At 36.4% G+C, this 17,587-nt stretch overlaps 3 protein-coding genes across 4 annotated transcripts; all 3 read right to left on the bottom strand.

Moving 5' to 3' along the window:
• Nucleotides 1-2,358: 2,358 nt before the first annotated feature.
• Nucleotides 2,359-7,861, bottom strand: LOC132180056 (RING/U-box superfamily protein). Of its 2 annotated transcripts, none has more exons than XM_059592899.2 (4): nucleotides 7,693-7,861; nucleotides 5,934-6,648; nucleotides 3,600-3,640; nucleotides 2,359-3,480 (listed from the first exon to the last, which is right to left on the bottom strand). In XM_059592899.2, the coding sequence occupies exons 2-4, from the start codon at nucleotides 6,253-6,255 to the stop codon at nucleotides 2,617-2,619; spliced, it is 1,227 nt and encodes a 408-aa protein (XP_059448882.2). In that variant the 5' UTR covers nucleotides 6,256-6,648; nucleotides 7,693-7,861; the 3' UTR covers nucleotides 2,359-2,616. The 2 variants fall into 2 exon arrangements, with proteins under 2 accessions (XP_059448882.2, XP_059448883.2); XM_059592900.2 differs by having other exon boundaries at nucleotides 3,600-3,634.
• Nucleotides 7,862-11,150: 3,289 nt separating this feature from the next.
• On the bottom strand, nucleotides 11,151-13,555 carry LOC132180057 (uncharacterized). Its single transcript, XM_059592901.2, has 6 exons — nucleotides 13,023-13,555; nucleotides 12,806-12,901; nucleotides 12,482-12,700; nucleotides 11,959-12,055; nucleotides 11,660-11,722; nucleotides 11,151-11,536 (listed from the first exon to the last, which is right to left on the bottom strand). The coding sequence occupies exons 1-6, from the start codon at nucleotides 13,344-13,346 to the stop codon at nucleotides 11,343-11,345; spliced, it is 993 nt and encodes a 330-aa protein (XP_059448884.2). The 5' UTR covers nucleotides 13,347-13,555; the 3' UTR covers nucleotides 11,151-11,342.
• A 236-nt stretch (nucleotides 13,556-13,791) lies between these two features.
• Nucleotides 13,792-17,410, bottom strand: LOC132180058 (uncharacterized). Its single transcript, XM_059592902.2, has 7 exons — nucleotides 17,272-17,410; nucleotides 15,928-16,084; nucleotides 15,456-15,518; nucleotides 15,303-15,350; nucleotides 15,137-15,190; nucleotides 14,182-14,257; nucleotides 13,792-14,076 (listed from the first exon to the last, which is right to left on the bottom strand). The coding sequence occupies exons 2-7, from the start codon at nucleotides 16,072-16,074 to the stop codon at nucleotides 13,937-13,939; spliced, it is 528 nt and encodes a 175-aa protein (XP_059448885.2). The 5' UTR covers nucleotides 16,075-16,084; nucleotides 17,272-17,410; the 3' UTR covers nucleotides 13,792-13,936.
• Between the last annotated feature and the right edge of the window lie 177 nt (nucleotides 17,411-17,587).

Here is a 17,587-nt window from a genome sequence, read left to right as displayed (position 1 = left end):
TAACTTGGGATGGGTAGCTCGGCTACGTAGGTGCATCATCTTACACGTAAAGTTAAATCTTTTCGTCCCAAAAAATAAAATAAAATCGTACCAGGATATTTTCACATGCAATTTTCGTACAAAATCAAAGAGATTTATATATATATATATATATAGTCGTCAAAAATTGACCAATAAATTCTCAAAACCAGTGAAGCTTGAGAAGGGAATTTTGGATCGAGATGCGTAAGCATGACACCGTGTGGTGGTGTGCATGGAGAGAGAGAGATAGAGAGAGAGAGAAGATAAGATTAAGGCTTACGAAAAAGAGAAAGAAAAACACTCCAGTCTCCAGCTTTGCACCCCAACAGCAACAGGGTACTCCACTTAATGCCTTGTACATGTAAAAACCCATTATATATTATGCCCCATTGACAACGTCATAAGGATATGAACTATGAAGCACCACATATAAAGCAAACCGCACTTGCTTTTAGACAACCTAATTAGCCCTTTCCATGCCAAAAAGGTTTCTTCATTTCTTCACGGGTAAGATTCCGTTTGTTATTACGATTTCGCTGGTCAAAAAAGTGTCTTCTTAAACAAAATTGTGGAAAAGTGTTCTACGAGAATGATAAAAATCATTTTCTTGGTTATCTTTCAACCATTTTCGCATAATGAATAGGTGAATCTACAATTAAAATTTTGTAAAACTTACATAAATTTATAAATTTAACTGTGAATTTATTAGATTTGGTAAGAGAAGTTAGGTTGGTAGAACAACTTTTATTAATTACGTGCTTGGGAACAGTCCCACATGTTGGAGGCAACATGTTTGAGCTCCATGGGTCTTTTGATGGGGACTTTGCTTGAAAGGATTAGGGCCATTGACGGATATCATCTATCACATGGTATGGTCACACCTTCCCGTCAAGGCCTCAAAATACCCAAGTGGGTTCTTGTTTTAGGCTTTAGTGCATATGGAATGTTAGTTCAAATCCAATTTAAGGCACCCATTGAGGAGGAAGCTCTACAGTTAATTTGCCTCGTGATAAGGTTGTAGATAATGGTAGATGTGAATTCATGTGATGCTGCCACAAACTTGAAATTTTTTGAAAAACCATGCAGATATATGGAAGCTCTCCCTCGCAATCCTTGATATTTGGGTTTGGACTTTTTTGAAAAAGAAACAAGATGAGGAAAAATCAAACCCTAGTGATTTCACTTGAACAAATGGTCATTTTCAGAATTTATCATATGGGATTAGGGTTTTGAACTGATAGTGGCAAATTGTTGAAAAATGACGAGGGCTAGAACATGGCTAGTGGGTGGGCGGGCACTTGTCATGATCCAAAGGGCCCAACTGTAGAGGAAAATCCAGGTTTCAAACAAATAAGCAAACATCGTGAAATACTCAAAACTATGTCATGTTGCACGTACAATGTGCAATTGTCCCGGCTAAGGAGAACAGAGCACATGAGTGTGGGGGAAGAGAGAGGCTGGTCCCCATCTACAGCAGCCTAGAGGAGGGAGGCCTAGCAAATATTCCTTTCTTTCTTTCTTTTTCTTTTTCTTGTTAAATTTGAATGGCCAGGGAAATTGGCCGAAGAGGTTTTCTCATTTAAATGGGGGTGGGGGTGCTGGTCCCGAAGAATTGGTTACAGTTTGAAAGCTCCTTCTACAATCATGTTAACCCTTCATTGCAGCTTCTAGCTTGCAAGATTTGTAGAGGACCAATCTTGATACTCAACCTATATGTAATTAAATGCACTAGTACTTGTATATTTAAAAAAGATTCCTTTCTTTTTTCTTTTTTTATCCTTTGTTTTCTATTTCCAAATTTTGTCTCAAGACTCGGTTATTCTTCATTTTGTTTGGTATTCAATCTTTTATTTGTGGTGACAGTTTACAGTTTATTTATTTTTAACCTTGGTAACTAAGAAAACCTAAGAGCCAGCCTCTTCCTAAGTCCAATAAGATCTCTGGGCTCTGGAGCAAGCTGAAACGATCCCACATATTTTACACGCAGCCCAGTCAATGTGGAGATTGGACCAATTAGGGGCATATTGCAGGAGAAGGATCTGACATTCAGTAATCAGGACTCCTCTCTCGGATATTTGAACCGACAAGAGGAAACAACTCCAAAGCAGTGGACATACAAACATGCACTTTGTTGCACACAGACACAGGACCAACCAGACAACACAACAGTCATGCAGTCCACACATGACACACCCATGACAACTTGAGTGAAAATAAGGAAGGAAATGATTCAAATCCAATCAACCATTTGACACGTTCCAACACATGACATTTCATCATTTCGAACCAATCTCCAATAAATATTCCTCGAGATAAAGCATCATGATTCCAGCAACAAGAACAAGGAATTTTTACCCTTTTCATTTGACAACAAAACATAAAGTGCAGCAGTTGAACATAAACACACAATTGTCTACTTCCAACAGACAACCCGCTGTTTGCACAAAATCAAATCTATACACCTAATCGGGTCATCCAATCTCATTAATGTAATATCTATCCGTCTAAAGTGACACTGCCAATTGCAAACATCAAGAAAAAGAGGAGCCCTTATACAGATAAATTACATGTTACCATTTATCTACAAATCTTTCATCATCTCTTTGTACTTGGTCCTGCTGTTGTCCTTGAGCAGCCATCCGCTCCCTGATCAACTGACTTTCCACTCAACTGCTGTGAAGAATACGGACCACTTTTTCTCAACTTCCCTGGAAATTCCTTGCTCAAAGACAGGTTCTTTTTAATGCGATTTCGGTTAAGTAAGAACATAGAATTGCGAGGTGGTGCATGCAAAGCTCCTTCAACACAATCTCCTACCTGCGCACAGCCCCAAGGCCTGGACGGACCATCCTCACAAAATGGTCTGAGCCTTGGGAAACCAGTCCTCAGTCTTGAATGACCCCGTTGCTCGAGGCAGTTGTCCTCCTCCAATCTAAGACAAAGAGGGCAAGGAGGATCATGCTTACGTGCCTTTGGTGTTGTCTGCTCCAAACATTCTGCATGAAAAACATGACGACATGAAAGAACCCCAGCCACTGGCATATCTCCACTTTTCACAATCCTACGAGAACTCCAAGGTGATCTTTGTGAAAGATATTTCTCACATAAGCCACACCTAAAACCATCAGAATGGTTGCACGACCAACTGAAAATTTCAGACTCAAACGACTCAGAAACATCAGCAAAATCAGTGTTGCTGCTAGCACTGCTCCATCGGTGCGCATCTCTTTGTGGAGTGGCAGTCTCAAACTCTGAAAACCCAGCAACTACTGAATCAGGAGCTTCTCTAGAATATGTTTGAGCGGAAAAGGACAATGGGTGTATAGGTTTGGACATGAAAGAACGACGACTTGAGAAGTTGCGGTGAGAGGATAAGCGTGACTTGACTGTTGGCTCTGATTCGCTACTGTCTGAATGGGATGAAGTCGAGCCACCACTATCAGGATTTTCTGAGGATCCCTGCAAATATTTCATTCCATTAAGGAAATTAGATTATAGAGAGATATCAAATAATTGCCAAATATTCCTTTTTAGTTTCTATTTTTATAATCTCAGAGAGAGTCATTTTAATACTATACCTCCATGGTGGGTCTAAAGGATAATGGCGCCGTAGCTGGATCTAGCAAGAAAAGAAGGCCAAAGGGAAAGAAAAAAAAAAAAAAACTATTCAGTTGGAAACTTGGTGCAAAGAGAGTCAATATCAATACTAGCAAAGCAAGAGTGACAACTGAGAGATTTTGTTTTGCTTAAAACATAACAGCATCTGAAGAGTGAAGATTGAACCATCATGGTGAATTTTGAAGAGAAATGGTGAAGTTTTGATTCTAATTAACATATGGGCATATAAAATACGAAAAATAGAATGAAACAACTTATGTCTGCTCTTGTCCAAAAGCAAAGTGAGTCTACACAATAGTTCTAAGCTAGATGAAGTATTAATAACACAACACTTTAACCAATGTGATGGCATTCAGAGTAGAATTGATAGTAGAGGGTTAAGAGAAATCAGCAATCAATATCCACAACACAAGCTTGGACTATGATACAACAGAAAATCAATTTTGGGCTCCGACAGTTCGGAATTCTACATAAAAGCAGCAGGAGCTACAGAGCTACAAGGTTCGTACTCCACTTTCCACTTAGCCCTTCCATTGGTATATTTATATTACCTATTTTAGTATGATTACTATTTGCTGTATTGCACCGTCAATTTTGGAGGGAAAGGTTCTAATTTAAAAAGCTAATACTCTAGCTCAGAAATAATATAATTTCTAGGCTAACCAAAATTTAAAGGTAACCATCAAAGGAAAATGAATACAAACTTCCCTTATGTGCGTAAAAGCATTCAAACTTGATCAATGGTGGATGGATTCTGGCCACCTTGATTTGTAACGGAATATGCAAGTACTGAAAGGAGGATGAGAAGAAAAGAAAGCCAACCAAATTCAGGGAGAGAGAGAATAATGCAGGTATCATGCGCAGATTTTCTTGATTCAAGGACTCCAAAGACCCAAACCTAAACTTTTAGCATGGATGGCTTATCAACCCCATTGAAAAAAACTTTACAAATTTAAAAAACATAGTTTGAACTAAAAAAAACAGAGGATTTAGCAAGTCAGCGCCTAATGGACCAACAGTGTCACTCTGTCCCATTCTTCTAGGAAGAAGAAGAGCCATTTGAGCTAAAGGTCATTGGCATATTCTATAAGTAGGTAATCTGCAACCTCACTCTCTCTACCCCCACCCCCTGAGGAACAGTTTTTCCAAGTTCAAAATGTTGATGTCTAAATGATCTAGACTCTTATGATTTGCTTATATAAACTAATTTGCTGACTGTTTGAGACCTTTTGGTTGCTCAGCATCTGGACTCGATCTCAAATCTTACATCAAAATATGTTGTAATAAAGGCAATAATCCAAAATAAGATATTCTGATAAGTAAAGCTAATATAACATAGGCAGGATGAAGGAAGAGAGAACTCTTGTAAATGTAGCACTTAAGTATGGACACTGCCTATCTTGACGAGTATGGTGCAAAAATGGAAATCAGAGGTGAGAGACATAAACTCATTGTTTCTAAATATCTGAAGCAATTTTTTAGATTTCTAATAAATAGGAAAAGGTGAAATGATACGAGATTTACACTCCAACATTACACCTAGAAATACATAATAGGAAAGGAAGAAGGCAACCATCTAGAAATTCTAGCAGTGAATTGTATCTTGTCCATTGCACAAGAAACAATCCCCATTGAATAGCCCATGTGCCCAAGATGGTATTTTCAATGGACCAGAAATGTAGAAAAGGAACATTGCCTAGTCCAGGATAAGAACATCATTTTTAGATAGTTCCAATTTTTTCCATCTTCAAATGGAAAATGAATGTTTTCTCGCTTGCTGGAAACCGAGCGAGGAGCTTCTGTAAAGACAATTTTAGTTTCAAATGTACAACTAGAGAAGTTCATCACATCACTTTGAAGATGTTGCTATCATCCCCTTTATGGTAAAGAGGTTACTGTCCTGCACAATCATACAAGGGCATGAATATGCATGTACATACTTCATATATGTATATGACTCATGTCCATGTGTCCTGATATATCAACCAGATAAAAGTAAACCCCCCCAAGTTTAAGACTACCTACTAATTGAGAGCAAACATAAAAATGAATAAAAAATAGAAATGTCTAATAAAACAAATCCCTTTAGCAGTAAATACAAACAACAGCGGTAAGCCAATTTGTTCTTTTAATCTATTCACCCGAGTGTCACATCAGTAACAGAAAATGAAGCTTAAAGGAATATTATTTTTGAGACATTATTACCACCCTTCTCAAATATAAAACATAAGTACATCATTATAAGTGAACATTTATAAGTAAACATTAAACGAGTTCATTGACGACTGTATTACCTCTTCTTGTTACAGTTTCATAATCATCAACACTGATTTCCTGTACTGCAGGAGGTGTCCACTGAGGACCCTGAGAAAGATCAGATGGACTACTTAAAAACAACCCAGTACCATCAGATGCAGAGTATTGATGGTTATAGAGACAGTTGCCTCTCACCCAGCTCCGACTTTCTTTACTGTTTGTTGATGTTGAAGACCCATACAATTGACTACCTTCTTGTGAACCATATGGTAACCCTTCAGATTGAAATCGAAAATCCCATCTTGATGGGGGTGGCGAAAAGCTTGTATTAGTCCGCCAGTAAGGTTCATGGGGACCCATTGACCAGTCCCTACTGGCTGTATTTGATCCATGTGGCCTTGCAGCCACACAACAAAGCGACCCCGTTTTAGCTATTTTCTATAAAACTCACCAAAATGTTCTGTTTGCTTTCAAACTTTATAAATTCAGCAACCAACAGCTAAATATTTACATCAGTTACTGAAAATAGACATTTCCAACTTATGCATATTAGCTTATGCCCCATCTCATCTCACTCATCAAAATCACATGATACAATACATAAGAGTATTCATGCTCACTTTCCTTTGTCCAAGTTTGATTAACATTTGCTCATGAATATTACCAACACACGCTACATAATCCACCAAAACCCTAACCATGTTCCAGAAATCAGATTCCCTTCAAAGTCTCATTAGCGCCATAGCACAAAGCCTATCATGAAAAGATAACAAATCAATCAGACATTATAATCTACACAATAAACCAAATACCAACAACCACCAACAATGGTCAAATAATATGTTTTAAGTCCACACGTTGAAAATTCTGAATGTCAATCGGTCCTTTTGTTTTTCAAAGAGTTTCATTTTGGTCTTTTCTCCCTTGCACCATCTACTAGATTGACATAATTTCCTGCTGTGGCACTTTCTACTTCTGAAATTAGACCACATCACTAAAAAAACCATTACGTCATCGAATTTCATCACTCCATTAGAAGGTGTAGGAAGATAGACCAAAACGAAACTTTTTTGTAGAACAAGGGACCATGTGAAATTCAAGGGATGAAACACTTACTTTAACGCACCAACAAAATAAAATAGCTTAGAAGAAACATAAACTCCATAAATTTTATCCTATTCTCAGTATGATTGACCTCATGCAATAAGTGCACTTAATCCGAGTCAAATTGCTTAACGCCCACAGGTACAGAACCATGAATTTATATGATAATTTCCGTGTGCAAAACCATGTTAAAATCATAACACGTAAAATACAATTGTTTAAAATGTCTGAGAACAAGAAAGTTTCGTGACTAGAATCAGAAGGTTTTTTTTTTCTCCTCTCCAAGATAGAGGAACTCCAATAACCTTTGCTACTCTAAGCTTCCATCACCAACAACCTCATAACACCGCATTTGTCATATTCCCGACCAAGAAGATAGAGAGAGTAATCGAATTGAAAATTAGACACAAAAATGCACGAGTCACACCAAATAATCCACTAGCTAAGCTCTTAAACAACACATTTTTCAGAGTAAAACAAAAAACAAACAAAAAGGAAACAAAATTGAACAAAAAAAGAAAGAGAAACCACGACAGAGTGCACATAATTGGAACTCATAAGGGTCAGAGTTTAGCGAAGAACCATTGCGGAGCAACACCAAAACCAGTAGATTACTGAAAACTAAGCGCAGTGAGAACCCACTGATATGCATGAAAAAAAAAAAAAAAAAAACATGAGAGAGAGAAAGCTTACGAGTGGAGGTTGAGGAGAGACAAGGAGGAAGAACGCCACAGGGGTAAATGCTCAGCGTGCCGACTGGATTTCGTCGGAGCATTAAATGAAAAGTGGAAACCCAAAACCCTAATTTATCGGAGAGAGGGAGATCACTTTACTTGGATTACTTCACGCCCTTTTTGCACTCAGGTCCTCCATTTTTCTTCTGCATCCCCTCTAACCCCTTCAACTATATATTACTTTGAGTAAAATCTATTTAACTCCCTCAAACTACTATTTCACTGATAATCTATCACTAAACTATCAATTGCGATAATTTACCCTCAAAAATACCAAAATAATGACAATGTACCCCCAATTTTAAAAAAATGATGAAATTACCCTTGCTAAAATAAAAATAAAAATACTAAATTTTAATTTTTTTTTCAAATTTTAATAGTATTTTTGTCTTATTGAAAATTTTATAGGGGTAATTTTGTCATTTTGCTAACATTAGGGAATACATTGTCATTGTTTTGGTAGTTTGGGAGGTAAATTGTCGTAATTGATAGTTTGGAGGGTAGATTGTCATTGAGGTGGTAGTTTGAGGAGGTTAAGTGAATTTTATCCTATTATTTTTTAGTTTAAACTTTTTTTTTTTTTTTCCTAAATTGAATTTTTTAACTTTTTTTTTTTAATGAAGAAAACATGTAATTTTTTTTTTATGAATAACTAATTTATTAAATTCACATATATTTTAAGAGCATTAAATTCTCACATATATTTAAAAGATGCATACCATAATCACATGCTTTATTAAAAATACATATCAATTTAACCGGTTTAATTTTTTTGGGTTAAATTCACTTTACCCCTTGAAGTCTCAAGGTTTTTCAATTCAAACCTCAATATTTAAAAATTAGCAATGTTACCCCTTATTGTTTCAAAAATTTTCAATTCAGACCATCCGTTACTAATTTCAGTCTAATTAGACGAAAATCATCCCACGTACGTCTCGTGTGGGGTTTTGATGTCCTCTATTTCAATTTTACCCTTATTAAAACCTATGAAATTACGTAATTAGCCTAAATTTTATAAGTTTTAATGAGGGCAAAATTTGAATAGAATGAATCAAAATCTCACGTGAGACGCACGTGGGATAATTTCCGTCCAATTAGACGAAAATTAGTAACGGAGGGTCTAAATTGAAAATTTTTGAAATATTAAGATGGTACATTACCAATTTTTAAACATTGAGGTTCGAATTAATTCATATTTTTAATAATTAGTTTTCATTAAAATTCCCAATTCAAAGCGCATGGATAACCAACTTCCAAACTTAACTGTAATTTAAATATTCATTACATAAAGTTTTCTTTTATATTACTTTGAAAAAAAAAAGGGGGAAAATTAACTTTATCGTCCTGAAGTTTCAGAAAATTTTCAATTCGAACCCCAATGTTTAGAAATTTGCAATATACCCTCTTAATGTTTTAAAAATTTTCAATTCAAACTCTTTGTTACTAATTTCCGTCTAATTGGACAGAAATCATCTCACGTGCGTCTCATGTGGGATTTTGATTCCATCTATTCCAATTTTGCTCTCATTAAAACCTATGAAATTACGTAATTACCCTCATTAAAACCTAAATACCCTCATTAAAACCTATGAAATTGAGGCTAATTACGTAATTTCATAGGTTTTAATGAGGGTAAAATTGGAATAGAGTGCATCAAAATCCCACGTAAGACGCACGTGGGATGATTTCCGTCAAATTATACGAAAATTAGTAACGAAGGGTCTGAATTGAAAATTTTTGAAACATTAGGGGGATACATTGCAAATTTTTAAATATTGGAGTTTGAATTGAAAATCTCCTAAAACTTCAGGGGGTAAAGTGAATTTAACCTTTTTTTTTTTTTTTTTTTTTTTGGGGGGGGGAACTTCACTTACCCCCCTATACTTTCACGCTTTTTGCAGACAACCCCTCATTGTTCAAAACCTCTCACTTTGATATATCCAACTTTCGTTTCCTTTCACTTTGCCCCTTCCGTTAGGATTTTCTGTTAAATCCTAACGGAAAGGGTGGAAAATAACAATCGTGCCCTTATTTTTTATTAAAAAATAATTTTTTTAAAAAAACATTTAGGGGTAGAAAGGTCTTTTTAACTGCAAAAGCTAACGATAGGAGGGTATTTGAAAGGAAACGAAAGTTTGATACACCAAAGTGAGAGGATTTGAACAATGGGAGGGTGTCTGCAAAAAGCACAAAAGTATAAGGGGAGTAAGTAAAGTTTCCCCTTTTTTTTTTTTTTTTTTGTTAACACTTAAAAATACGATTAAAGAAGGCAAGAAATGGAATTAATTTATTAGATATTTTTCTGAATGTCCCAATTCCTACCCACAACTCCCAAGGATGATGCTTTATGGGGTCACAAATCACAAATAAGAAAATTGCAATCATTAGTATGTTAAACCTCCACTAGCAAACAAATAATAATATTCCTTTGTGCTATGTTAATCACTATAAAATAAAATACGAGATTGAAATTGAATATAATAAGATCCAATAACTCAGAGGGGAACAAATTTACCAACTCCCCATTGTTATTAGACCTAACTACTACTCATATTATAGTGTATAATTATCATGGAAATCCACCACTTTATGACACCATTTTTAATCATTGTCTCAATTATAATTGTTAGATGTTAGTTGGCATTCATTTTGAACATGACCACTAATATAGACCTCCTAACTTCAAAATTAGGATCATCTCAATTTCAAATGAACTGGATAATATTCAATTAGGTATAGTAAAAAAATATTTTTGTCCCTTCAAAAAGTGAAAATACAAAAATACCTTTCAAATATAATTCATTTGAAATAGTGAGGATTTTGTTCCCCAACTTCATTAGATAATAATTAAAAGTTTCAATCAAAAGTTATTTTAGATTTTTCTTTTTTTATCCCCCCAGCCCGAAGGCCCCCCTCTCGATTTCTAAATGGGGTGGAAGTTGAAGTCAAATAGTAGTGCTATTCAATGATGAAATATATATTTGGAGTATTACAACTTTTATTACAATTTTGATTACAGGTTTGATCAGATTGTACCATTAAACTCTTGAAATACATTTAAAAAAAAAAAAAAAAAAATCGAGCAAATTATAATACTTGAAAAAATTATTTACCAATGGGTTTAAGTTATCTAATTCAGCTTCCCAAATCATTCTATCATGAGCCTACTACAAGAATTCTATTAAATAAGGATTAGCCTTTATACCAGTTTGTAACGAGATAAATTGGATGGGTTCTTAGAAGGAACTTGGACCTCCTTCAAATTTTCATTCGGGAATAGACTTCTCTGATGCCTTTTATTAACATTAATGGGTCTTTACATAGACTTACAAATTGATGAGATAAGTAATATTCAAACTAATGATAAATCTAGTATTAAAATACTGATAATAAAACTAATATAAATTAATCTTTAAATAAAATCTGATCTTCATTTAATAGAATCCTACGCTAATACAACTTTTAATTTATCTCCATATTACTTCTGCAACATTTACAGACAGACGAAAGGAACCCCATGTGTCAATGGTTCTCTAGTACTCTCACATCAAAAGTAGGTGAGCAGCAGGGCTCACTGCAATTGAGAACATCGATGCCCTACTCTTGGTGTTACTTACAAGCTATCCCATATACGTGGGGGTTTACAAAGTAGGCATTAGACAAGAAAGCCATGCTAAGCTCAACGCCTGAAAACCCAGCTTCAGATATATGCATTCCTGTTTCCCTGGTAAGGTGACACCCATCAGAGACTGTCTGTTGGAGAGGATCAAGAACACTCTGTAATAATCTAAGAATTGTTCCATCTGCATCACAACAACAACCATAACAGAAAGGAAAAAAAAAAAAAAATCATTAAAAAATTTCCCATTCAATTAATGGATACAGCTTTCTTTCTTGCCTGTGAATCAAGAAGTTCAGCTCAATACCTTTTGCAGCCACGTGTTCCACAAAAAGGTAAAACCCACCGGGTTTCAGCACCCTCTTCACCTCTGAGTCCAATGATAAAAATGAAAACTTTCAATTATTTAGAATCATAAAATCTATCCAAGTTATAACACAAACGACTCCCAGATGTGCATTTTGAAAGTAAATCATTCAATCTGTTTTCAAGTAGCATTAAATGTAAGCATGAATGTTGGTGATGCTCCATTTCAGAATGGACGGATTTATAGCTTCAAATGCCTAAAAATATAATGTAATTTTTAACGGCTAGATGGTTAAATACCTTTCAGTGTCATATCAACATCTTTAACAGAACACAATACAAGTGTTCCAACAACTGCATCAACAGAAGCATCACTCAATGGTATAGCCTCCCCAACCTGGATAATATGAGCATTTTCAAAATCTAAAGAACAACTTCGTAGTTCACAACCAGATATAACCAAGGGGAAAAAGCAATAAAAGCAACATCTGAATCCAGTTGCAATTTTAACTACATATGCATATGTGACTGATAAAGTGCACATCACTAGAAGATGTTTCAATTGCTTAAGATACAAATCACAGGCCATCAATGATCAATCCAATTGTTGAAATTGGAAACAATTGCCATTGGATCTTCCCCATCGATCCATCAACTTAAAGGTCTAAGAAACATCAAAATGTTTTCCAATCATTTGGGTGCTTTTCTCGCATTGATAGTTTCAAGGCAAAAATATAACCAGGTTGCAGTACAATTTCCATGCAGAGAATACCACCATCATAAAAAGTTTTAGGAAAAAGTAACGCCAGGGAAGCATTCTTACTGCTTGTATAAATTCAAATTTTGCAAGCGGCAGGCCAGCAGCCACTGCTGCTGCGTGTGCATACTTTTCCATCTTTCCATTGGGATCCACACCAAACACCTGGACATCAGCGTCACCGGCATAATACTTGAGATTAGGGCCTGTGCCAATGCCAATCTCCAACACCTTATGAGCCTTCCCCTTCAAATTACTGAACAATTGCGACTTGTAACCTGCAATCTTACCGAACCACACAGAAGATTTCACAAAATTGCAGCCAAGGAGGTGTACACTCGAAACGAGAAGAACTAGTTAATAACAAACACCAAACCAATTGATACTAACCTCGGCTTCATAGGACTTCATGCTTGTATCCATAACCGATGCGTATAACTCCTCGTACCAATCTGGTCTCGGAGGGTGAACCTTTTTCAGCACAGTCTACACATACAAACTTCAGTTGTGAACTACCGCCATTGATACAGCAGTTAAGCTTATGCTAGCGTAAATCAAATTGGAAGCATAACATTTTGGAAACAATTGAGACACAGAGTAGTCGTACCATATAATCGGACTGTAAATTCGAGGCGTTGGAGGGGCATATTGGGAACAAAGCCGTCGCTGCCGCAGCTTCAGTGAAACGCCTTCTTGTGCAGGAGCATAATATGCTGGAGCAAGTTGAGTCCGGTGCAAGTTGCTCACCGTTGCTTCTCTTTGGTGATTCTGGGTTGACCCGTGCTGGAGACGAATTATCGTACTTCAAGTCAGCGCAACAAAAGGGTGTGATTTTGGCAGGTGGAAGTTTAATGTTAGAAGAGCAGCATCGAGTACTGCTGGGGAGGTTGAAGAAAACGAACGACGCTGCAGGCGACGAGTAAACGACCATTTTTGTCTCCTTTTTAAGGTTTCAGGGGTTCGTTCTTCTTCCTTAATCACTCAACCTAAGTCAACCAGGGGATAGTGTGTTTTTTTTTTTTTTTTAACTCAAATTGGAGAAGGGAAGGGATACAACCACGGGATAGCTGTCTGAGTGTTGCTTTTACTATTGACTGTTTATAATCGGTAAAAAAATATAATTAGTCGAAAATTTTGACTTATTACAATTTAATTACTTACACTCTTAAATAATGCTATACTTGCTGACACGTATTAGTAGGTAATTAGAGATACTAATTAGATTTGGCCATCTCCTTGCTTTTGAACTTGGCTCATTGAGCACTTTCTTGTCAATTTGGTATGCCAATTCCCATCTCCTCCTTGTGATATCTATGAAATTGAGTTGGGGGAAAAAAGAAAAAAGGAATTGTTACTGGTGGTGTATGCCTTCTACGTACTCGAATATTTCGTTGGCTCGTTACAATTTACGCCAAAATTTGCAAAGTTTTGCTTATTGGGTTAAGCACCTTAAAAGGGGGCCGATCATCAGCTTCAAACTTTACATAAACATGTTCTGTTTTGAGTGTAGCACATAGACAGCTACTCATGGCAGCTCTGATGCTCCGAAGCAGTACTTTTATTGTTCCCACCACCATCGGAAGCGATATTGCTATTGTTGCCACCGTCTAACGTGCAGCTCTGGTCCTCTGAAGAAATTGTGATGTCGTTGCCGTCATCAACTGTTAAAAACAAGAGGCAAAATGGGAGCTCAAACATGGTTCTTGCAAATACTAGGTGGATTTCAGTGGTTGTGCACTAGGACATAGATCATCTGTTGCACATACCTTCACCAGAATCACCACCATCATCTGCAGGAGCATAAGCTGAGCGCCTTGAACGAACTTGCTGGTGTGGCGTGGGCTGATGACCATAATAAAGACAAGAAAAAACAATGAAAAAGAAAGAGCATTGTTAGTACTGCAAATGGAATAATAAAATACACACAAAAAAAAACAAAGGCATCCTTAGATGTATAGGCTTTGATATTAACTTTATGTTGCAGTGAATTAACTGGTTACTTTTTGTTTGTTTATTTTCTTCTTCTTTGTTACCCTTTTTGAGGGAGTTGACAACAAATATCGCAGGAGCAGAAGGTTGGTCACTGTTGAGGACAACATTGCTTGTCCCAGCCTTTATCAAAGTGAAATGCTTAGTGACATATTCAATGCTATACATCACCCTCCCATCCCCCCAATACCTATGTTGCATGGTCTCTCCCAACCAAAAAATCAATGAACCAAATGTTATGGAAGACCACGCCACATAGACATAAGGGGAATGAGGGGAGGGGGGATATATAGCATTACTCATTCACAGGAGGCACCAACACAAACAAACCGACTGGTAGTTTAAATCATGAAAACTAGCAATAACAAAGCTAACTGATAGAGCTTTAACTTCCCATATGAGCACATGGGCATAGATCATCCTTTTACCATACCCCCAAGTTGTCTGGAACCAGATGTGGCAATTTCTTTGTCCAACCCATATGATCGACCCGTGTAGAAACGGTCTCTTTTCCAATTTTAAATGTCTTGGTTTATAGATAGGATTATCAATGACATTAATCCTAAGCAGCTCCATATATACAATTTAAAACTGTAATAAACAAGACCATGCAATTGCTTCTTTTCTTTTCTTTTCTGCATAGCATGTAACGAATAAACTATAAAATTAATGTGTTGATGGTTTTGTCTAAAACATGAAGTAGAAAAACCAGACAGCCTTAACAGCAAATACCTGCAACTTTGGGCGGAGTGCTTCAAGGGGTCCTTTGGGCTTTTGTGCTCCTTGCTGTTCAACAAGTCAAAGAGGTGGGACAAGACATTAGGCATTTAAACAAGAAATCACGCAGTCAATATTAAAATTCAGAGTTATAGAGTTCTAAAGCAGTCAAAATGAGTACCTTTCCCAATGCCCAATCAGCAGAATCAAAAAAAGCACGTTCATGATCCTGGCATAAAATGACATTTATTTGTGGTGATTTTCACTTGGTAAAACTTGAACTGAATAAATGTCCTCAGAGAGAGAGAAAGGATGAAAAAGAAAAAACATTCACCTTGGATATCAGTGGAGGCTTCCTAGGTAATAGTCCCCCATACTTCTTCTTGATAATTTCCTCCTGCAGAAGGCAGAATAGTAGACAATGATTCTACTGAATAAATCCATATGAGACACATGATGACCATGGACAATAACAAGAAATTCTATAAAAAAAAACTTATTCTATCCATATAAACAGACATTTTATGCACACCACTTTACAATTCTTGGGAAGTAAACCGCATTGCTTCTACTAATTTTATATTATTTTCTGGGTCTGTGGCTTGCGGGGAAACCAAGAACTGTTTCGAAAATTCGGCCAAAGAATTTCTTCAGGATTTCATGAGATACTTCAGTATAAATAGCAGAGCAGGAGGCCAGAAGTTTTTACAGGTCTTAGTCTTTATAGTCCACTATCCTTACTATTTAAAAAGTCCTTATACTTACATGAACTAACCAAACTGTAAAACGAAGATGCAGCACTATACCTCCTGCTGGGGTGAAGGCATGGGATTCTCATCATTTTGATCCAAAGCTTTAGGGTCTTCCAAAGAACTGTCAACATCAATTTGATTGTTAAGAGTATTATCAGTAGGCTCCTGCTCCTTTACATCCTCAATATTTGTGCCTGACATTTTCTGCTTTCTGCATGGTTGACAACAGTGCTCATGAACAAATGATTTTACATCTTTCACAAATGAGAGACAAGGTTTTATACTTGTCAAGTGCAGGCTTTCGGTGCACTGTCCAAATAGAAGAGAGAGAATGCACAGCAATTACACTGCAGATGAAATGAGTCCATTCATGTTGCCAATAAATATAATAAAGTCACAAACATGAGTGATATGTCAGCAAAATTACACAGATACAGCCCTGTAATGCGCTATAAACATGAATTAGTTCATTTGTGTATGAAATCACAAAAATTACAGTAGTAACAACACATTATACAACTGTTCTTATAAACTCACTTCCATTTTTGCCATTTTTGCTTGCCCACTATTTCATCTCAGCATAGCATCCTCACAGAAACTAAACTCAGAACATGTTTTTTTGTACATTCTATACAGGGATTTTTGACACTTGAAGTATGATCTCTATTATCACCTTAAAAGGTATTTTATGGCTTAATTAATATAACCGAATTTATACAGGACACTCAAGAAGCAGACTTCCTCTTTATCCATCTAACTCTAAGATCTCAATCTCCTCAATATTTTACCCTTTCTAGTTGAATGTCAATACATTGCACTTATGATTGCTTCCATAAATGTTCTGACTACCAATTGCAACTGTTCCCTATCTCCGCCTGAAAATGTAAAATGTCATATTTATGCACTTTATTCTATAAGTTGGCTTATCCTAATCATCTTCCAATTGATTTATTACGATGGTTATTTATCATGTACACCCTGATCGGTTCCTAAACGAAACTTCAATAAATTGTCATAACCAATTCATGCACAAGTCAATTGAGTAAGCAACTTATGTATGAGAGCACATAGATTCTTAATTGATCTGTGGAACTGGTCAGAGCTACCGTTAATGGTCCTTAATTAAGAAAAACGACTTGGGCAGTGAACAGAAGATTAATCATAAGAAATTACCAGGTAGTTTTCATGCATTCAAATCATTGCCCATTTCACGCAAAATCACAAATAAAAACCCAAACGAAAGAAGACCCAGATGAGCAAAGCTGATAATCTATAATGGGCTGCAAATTTCTTTAGATAACAATGAATTTCGATATTGATATTGACGAACACGAAGGTCGTTAAAGCATGGCAGTAGGTGAATAAAGAAAGGGGACAGAGATGAAGGATGGTTCAAACCTGATCGGATCGACTGAGAAGCTGATGGAGAAATGGGGGCTCCTACCCGAATTCACCGTCCGATCAGAGTGAATCAGATTGGAGGCTACGCAGCACGCAGAAAATCTTTGAGCGTTGGGTAAGGGTGGTCATGACTCATGGGCTTGGAGATTGAGTGGGTTCTGTAATAGAGTATCGGCTTGAAGAGCTGGACCGGGCCTGTATTTCTAAGCTTCAGCCACGAATTATAAAAACAAATAGGGAAGAGAAAACTTTTTATCATGACTATTATGATAACATCATTTTTACATCCTCCAATCAATAATCGATATATAAG

The sequence above is a fragment of the Corylus avellana genome, chromosome 4, assembly GCF_965113065.1.
Source record: "Corylus avellana chromosome 4, dhCorAvel1.hap1.2, whole genome shotgun sequence".
NCBI classification, from domain to species: Eukaryota; Viridiplantae; Streptophyta; class Magnoliopsida; order Fagales; family Betulaceae; genus Corylus; species Corylus avellana.
This window is presented reverse-complemented; position numbering and strand designations above follow the sequence as displayed.